Here is a 7,397-nt window from a genome sequence, read left to right as displayed (position 1 = left end):
ACATCCTTGCTGGTGACTATTATCACAGGGATTGAAAAACAATAGAAATAAAAAAATGTCACTGGCACAGTCATAGTGGCATATCTACCAGTAAGGACTCCTGTTAAGGTGAACTCTGTCAGTGGTAGAATTTCTCCTCACTTTGGGGAGATTTCTATGCACTTCCTGTTGTGCTTATGAGAAAGGAAGCATGGAGAAATCTCAATGGGGCACAGATGGCAGTAACAACTTGACTTGAGTGTTTCATTTTTGTGTTTTTTGTTGTTGTTTTTTTAGAAACCTTAACTAGAAATGGAGAGGAGCGATTGTGATGCTGATTCCAAAAAAGAAGAAATAACCTCACAGAATGAAATGGAAGAGCCTGAGCAGGAGCCATCTGATAAAACATTATGCAAATTTTTTCTTGCAGGATCATGTAGATTTGGTGACAGATGTCGAAACACCCATGTAGACACATCTGATGATTCTGCACAGCCTACTGCTAATAAAGACAATTTAAGCATAGACAAGGCATTCAGCGAACCAAAAGGCAAAAAGCCTCCCATGAAGACAGCCAGTGATGTCATCTCCAGAATACAATGGGACCCCAATTTGCCTAAGGAGCATTTTTCAGTTGGTTATCTTGATAGATTTTTGGGGGTAATTGAAAAACCTTTCTCAGCTTTTTGTTGGGAAGATTTAGCTTCAGCTGGGGTAGATGTCCTTGCTATACCTAAACATCGCATCCAGTACTTTAAATATCAAAAGCTGGTGGTGTGGGACAAAACTAGTCGCACAGATGATGTGTTCGGTTCAACAGGAAGTGGATTGACCATCTTAGACATAATTGAACAGCACAAAGCTCTTGTACAAACTGAAAAGAATGATGAGGAAAAAATTGAAGAAGTGGCCCCTGATTTATTGGTTGAAGAAGAAGAGTATGAGAATGATAATAATTTGCAGAAGCAAAGCACTAAAAAAGTGAGGCCTACTCACTTTATTGCAGTCCGCATTAGCAGTGAAGTAGTGAGAAACTCTGTAAAAGAGGTACAAGATGCTCTGTTAAAACAGAACACAAAAATAGCAGAGTTCCTAACTCCCCTGCCAGAGCTTCATTTAACATTGTGCCTTTTGCATTTGGTCACTTCAGATGAAATAGAATTTGTTCATCGAGTCCTTCAAGAAATTAAGACTGAAATTCAGAGGATCCTTTCTCCAAGCCTAATTTTAAGCTTTGATGGACTGAAAGATTTTCATTCACGTGTGCTGTATTTGGCACCCATGTTTGTTCCAGGATTGTCAAGCTTTGTGGATACCCTAAACCAAAGGTTTCGCTGCAGAGGCTTAGTAGTCATAAATCCACCGACTTCCAACAGCTTACATGTGACTATAGCAAAAGTGCCCAGAAATATGGCCAGTAAAAACCCCAGCCTTCTGTTCCTACCAGAGGTTTACAACAGTATCCAGATTACTCATTTTGGGGCACAACATATTGATAGCATTAGCGTTTGCTATGTTAGTAGTTCAAGACGCACTGATGGATTCTATACAACACTTCTAGAACTGCCAATGTACTGACACAGGGCTACAAATTTCCACTTGCCTGCTCGCATTTGGCGAGTAAAAATAAAGTGAGGGCGAGTGGAAATTTGGGTCTCCAAGTACCGGTCCGCAGGCCAACTCCGGCCCACCACCTGGTACTATGTGACCCACAGACAGCTGACATGTCAGGCACACGGTCGCAGACCGCGTACCTGACTTGCGGGAGCAGCTCTACGGTCTGCATCTGTGTCGGATGCAGACCGCAGAGCTGCCCCTGTCAGCTCTGGCTTGCTTCAGCCAGAGCTCTTTGACAGTTCTGAGCTCCGGCCAAAAGAAAGAATGTATGTGAGGAGGATCAATCTCAGGTTATCTGGGTGTGATTAGTGAGATCTGCTGCAGACCTCACTAATCACCCCCAGATAACCTGGGATCGATCCTGCTCACAGCCCCATCCCTGCAAAGACGTGACAGGTGAGGGGGCTCGGGGGGAGTGTATTATTTTGTGTGGTGGGGGTAATAAGGGGGAGTGTATTATTTTATGTGTGTGGGGGGTTGATAAGGGGGGAGTATATTATTTTATGTGCATAGGGGGATTAATAAGGGGGGAGTATATTATTTTATGTTTGTGGGGGGGCTTATATCGGGGCAATGTGTATTATTTTTTGTGTGCGGGGGAATTTTAGTATTATATTTGTGCGGGGTGGGGGTGTAACGTTGAGAAGTGTAATAATGTGTTTTAAGCTGCCCATACACCTTACAACCATCGCACCGACTTTCGCTATGCGATGGTTGTAAGGTCATTAAAATCTCGTACGATCTGCCCATCTTGGACAGGCAGATCGTACTTGCGATCATCGCAAGCCCTCCACGCTGAGGGGCGGGCTGCCGATGATTGCAGTGCTGAGTGGGCCATGTGCGCATGCGGAATTCGTCTTCCGACCACGCCACCAGCCCGCCAAAAATCGTACGATTTTCAGCAGGTTTATCCAGCATGCTTGGAAAACGAAAGTCGTGCGAGCTTACAGTAGAAGCGGTCGCACGCTGCCCATACACCTGCCGATTATCGTACGATCGCAGGATCAACTGGTGGCTAGTAACTCTTAAGGCCTGGCTAGTAGCTCAGGACTTGACATTTTGAGCCCTGTACTAACATATATACAATAAAAGCAAGCTAATTTTTATATTTGAAAAAGAATATGAAATAGAAAGTTGTGTTGGGAACAGCAACCAATCAAATTCAAGTTGCGCTTTTTAGATATTTGTTAAAATCAGAAAAACAAATATCTGCTTTCTTTTGATAATAATTCCTGGGTTTTTTTACTCCAGATTTTTAAAATAAAAAGCCCCAGATTTGGAGTCTCTGTAGTGCTTTCACGGCTGGTTCTCTGGACGTTCATAAACTGCCAGACTGATATTGAGGGACGATACCTGCTTCTTAAGGGTAAGATAGGCCACACGACGGTCACGTTCACGGCAATCTACGCCCCAAACTCCAATCAGGGGGTTTTCTTAGACAGTATTCTGGACAGGCTGCTGACCTATACTGAAGGGATTTTGATTCTAGGAGGGGATTTCAATCTTACACTGGATCCATTCCTAGACTCATCCTCGAGATAGTCTTCACTCTCTCCCACAGCTAATAGACGCTTTCTTCGCTCTCTATCGCTCCCAGCTTGTCGACGCTTGGCGTGAACAGCATTCGACCATAAAAGACTACACCTTCTATTCTACACCTCATGATACGTACTCTAGAATAGACATGTTCTTTGTTCCCCACCAATACTTAGCGATGATAACCACCACAGACATTGGCACCATCACATGGTCGGATCACGCCCCGGTCTGCACCTTGCTCTGTCGGACCACCCTTCACGTAATTCGTGGCAGTGGCGCCTTAATGACAGCCTCCTACAAGACCCACTCATCCTGACTGATGTCACTAAAGAATTACACTCCTATTTTGGCCTCAGAGGACTGCGACCCAGTTCTTCTATGGGAAGCACACAAAGTCTTTATTAGGGGTGTCCTGATTAAGCATGGCACACGAGTCAAGCGTCGGAGGGAGGCCGCATTGATAGATCTTTTGCATACCCTACACGGCCTGGAATTTCAACATAAATCGACCGGCTCGCCTACACTACTAGCAGACATTCTTTCCACTCGCCACCAGATAAACTCACTGACCTCCTATAAGGTAAAAGTGGCACTTACACGCTGTAGGAGGAAATGTTACGAGTCGGGGGATAAATGCGGGAAACTTCTAGCTAGAGCACTGAGGGAACAACGGCAGCCACGTACCACATGTGGTTACGTACCACATGTGGTTACATCCCACCAGACTAAAGAGTCCCTCCCGAAAGCTATAGCTAACGCCTTCCGAGATTACTACTCCAAATTATACATCATGACTCTACTCCTACTTTTACACCTTAAAGGATAAGATCTCCTACTACCTGTACTACCTACTACTACTCCTACTTTTACACCTTAAAGGATAAGATCTCCTACTACCTGTCCTCGAGCGCTATGCCTTCTCTAGATGTGCAGATTAGGGATACACTAGATACCCCTATAACCTCGGAAGAGTTTACCGCTGCGCTTAAATCCACGAAGAACGGGAAACCGCCTGGCCCTGATGGCTTCACAACTCAATACTATAAGCTTATGACCGCGGTACTGGCAGGCCGCTTTACACAGGCCTTTAATGCCTTGTCCTCCACCTCTCGGCTCACCAGAGACTTTCTATCCGCCCATATTTCAGTTATCCCAAAAGATGGAAAATTTCCATCCTCTTGTAGCAGCTATCGTCCTATATCTCTCCTGAACACCGATCTGAAGCTGTTTACCAAAATTTTGGCGACTAGACTGAGCCCTCACATGCCTGACCTGATACACTATGGCCAAGTGGGGTTCATTCCAGCTCGGGAGGCTCGTGATAACACCATCAAGACCTGTCACCTTGTTCATTATGCGGCGACAACCAAAATACCTTGCCTCTTTCTTTCTACTGACGCTGAAAAGGATTTCGATCGGGTCTCCTGGGAATTCATGTTCGCTACTTTGAAACATATAGGCCTGGGACAACACATGTTATCCTGGGTATCGGCAGTATACTCCATCCCAACAGCATGTGCTAAGGTGAATGGCGGCTATTCGCCCTATCTCTAGAACCATTCCTCGGACATGTTAGGTCTAATATTGATGTGACTGGAGTTAAAAAGGGATCTGCGGAATACAAAGTTTCTGCCTATGCGGATGACCTGATGTTCTCTCTCACCAACCCGGTAATCTCCCTTCCCAATCTCATGCAGGAATTCGCGACATATGGCGAGCTATCCAATCTAAAGATCAACTTTAGCAAATCCACTGCCATGGGAATCTCAAACCCAACTCCACTTACCCGATCCCTGCAGAATAGCTTTAATTTCCAATGGACAACCAGAGCGTTGAAATACCTGGGCACGTGAAGGATATCTTTACCTACAACTTCCCACCTCTCTTGGCACAAGTACGCACGCTCCTTTCCAGCTGGCAGAATGGCTTCTTTTCCTGGTTTGGACGGTGCAACGCCATCAAAATGACAATTTTGCTGAAATTCCTGTATCTCCTGTATCTTCAAGCCCTACCTATCTCGGTCCCCAATGGGTATTTTCGCCAGTTCAACTCCTTGCTGACAAGGTTTATCTGGGCTAATCGCCATCCTTGTTTAAGCCACTCCTTCCGGACTCTACCTAAAGACTCAGGGGGCATAGCCCTTCCTGACCTACAGAAATACTATGTAGCTAGCCATCTGGTTCGTTTGGTCGACTGGTGTAGACACTCACCTATGAAACAATGGGTGCCCCTGGAGCAATCCATGTCGCCCTATATCTTAGCTAGGGCGGCATGGTGTCCCTCGACTCTCCCCCACTCGCTTAAGACCCACCCCTGATGGGTACTACTCTTGCAGTGTGCTCGAAGGCTCTTACCAGATGGCGTCTGATTAGTGAGGCTTTGACCGCTTTACCCAATTCTGGGTAACCCGGACTTTCCACCGGGAACCTCGTCTGGCCCTTTCCAATTCTTGATCGCCAGGAATCTCTTTAAGGCCTCCCATTTTACACGTGGGGGCACGTGGCCTTCCATGGTATCCCTTACTAACCCTGAAGGAGTATTTGGTTTGGACCAATGGAAAGTATTCCAACTGAGACACTTCTTTCTTACCTTACCACCAGCGGTGTGTTTTGGGACCGCACGTACATCTTTTGAGAGATTGTGCGATTCCAGGGCACCGACGAGGCATCAGAGATCTACGCAACTCTTGTAACGCCAGCAGAGCCCGGAAAACCAGTGTTCCTGACACGCTGGGAACAAGAACTAGGGAACACGTTCTCAGATGCCCAAAGTCGGAATATTATCCATTTCACTCTGCGATCATCGATCTGTACTAAGTATCAGGAGACTAATTATAAGATCCTTACGAGATGATATCGAACACCGGAGCTCTTACATAAGATGTATGGGGGAGTTGCCAACGTCTGCTGGAGATGTGATGCAGACGGGGGAACTCTACGCCATCTCTTCTGGTCCTGCCCAGCCTTGGCACAATTCTGGTCAACGGTTCACGACATTGTGAAGAAGTTCATGGAATCTGACTTACCATTGGACCCCTCAATTTTCCTGTTGCACAACGTTCCTATGTCCAGGAAAGCCTACGGCCGATCTGTGGTACGTCACTTGATGGATGCAGCTAAATCCTGCATTCCTAGTCTTTGGAAGACTCCCTCTTCCCCTACCATATCTATGTGGATACGCAGGGTGGAGGAGATTAGGGTAATGGAAGACATGATTCTGTCCTCTCAAGGTAGGCAGGAACGCTACTCTAGGACATGGTTTTACTGGTTGGAGTACATGGCTTCCCCTGAGGGCAGAGCATACTCTGTATGATCTCCCTCCTTTAAATGGCTCACAAGGAAGGGCCCAGTGAGTGACCCGCTCGACAGGCTTTACCATGTCCCACTGCCCTATGCCTCCTCATTCACACTTGCATATTGGTCCTGCCCTCCCTCCCGTTTGTATACCCACTTCTTCATCCCTCACACGCCGAGATGATGTGTGATGTCCTGCCCCTTCCCTCAGCCCCCGAAAGCAGACAGGTAGACCCCGTGGTTCACCCTCCTCTGTCAATGGAAACCATGGCTTATCATACAATATGACATTTAAGTTGGGCATTACAATCCCCCCAAACACCCAGATGTGGCATATGACATGATGCTGTTAATGTTTGATCCTTAGCCAATTAAGCGATTGGGGCTAGCTGATGTAGCTTTAATTATTACGTTTGTATATGTACTTTCTCATTACTCGATTGTGTATGTGTTGTATGTTTATTGTAAAATGTTGGCTCAAAATAAAGAATTAAAAAAAAAAAAAGCCCCAGATTTTGACAACTGTAAACTGGTATTCAAGAAATGTGTTAAAATCTTTCAATTAGTAACAAACTAGATGTTTTCTTCCTTTATTGTTGGTCGGTTATGGAATGTTTCTGTGTAAACTGTGAGCAAATGCAGATCCCAAATGCCAAGCGGTATAATATGAGCACAAGGCCTGCACTTTCCCTAAATTGATACAAATGTATTTGATAATTCAAAACAAAACAGACACACATTTAAAAATATAGCTGCAAGCAGCAATAAAGGTGGCCAAGCAGTAGAGCCGGTCAAAGCACATGAGAAGATATTGTAGTTAAAGAGATTTTTAAAAAACAGGACATGATTTCATGAATTATAAAAAAATTCAAATTCAAAATGGCCACCAAACTTGGTGACGTCTGAAAAACCATATTGTATTTGCAAATTATGATGTTGAGTTATCATATGTATAACAAGTTTAACATA

The 7,397-nt window shown here is 45.2% G+C and overlaps 1 protein-coding gene across 1 annotated transcript; it reads left to right on the top strand.

Moving 5' to 3' along the window:
• Positions 1-330: 330 nt before the first annotated feature.
• On the top strand, positions 331-1,575 carry LENG9 (leukocyte receptor cluster member 9). Its single transcript, XM_018574765.1, has one exon. It carries the CDS (start codon positions 352-354, stop codon positions 1,555-1,557), a length of 1,206 nt encoding a protein of 401 aa, XP_018430267.1. The 5' UTR covers positions 331-351; the 3' UTR covers positions 1,558-1,575.
• The last annotated feature ends 5,822 nt before the right edge of the window (positions 1,576-7,397 follow it).

The sequence above is a fragment of the Nanorana parkeri genome, unplaced genomic scaffold, assembly GCF_000935625.1.
Source record: "Nanorana parkeri isolate BGI_ZX_2015 unplaced genomic scaffold, ASM93562v1 scaffold3215, whole genome shotgun sequence".
In the NCBI taxonomy this organism is placed as follows: Eukaryota; Metazoa; Chordata; class Amphibia; order Anura; family Dicroglossidae; genus Nanorana; species Nanorana parkeri.
Note: the sequence above shows the minus strand (reverse complement) of the source record. Positions and strands in the feature narration are given on the sequence as shown.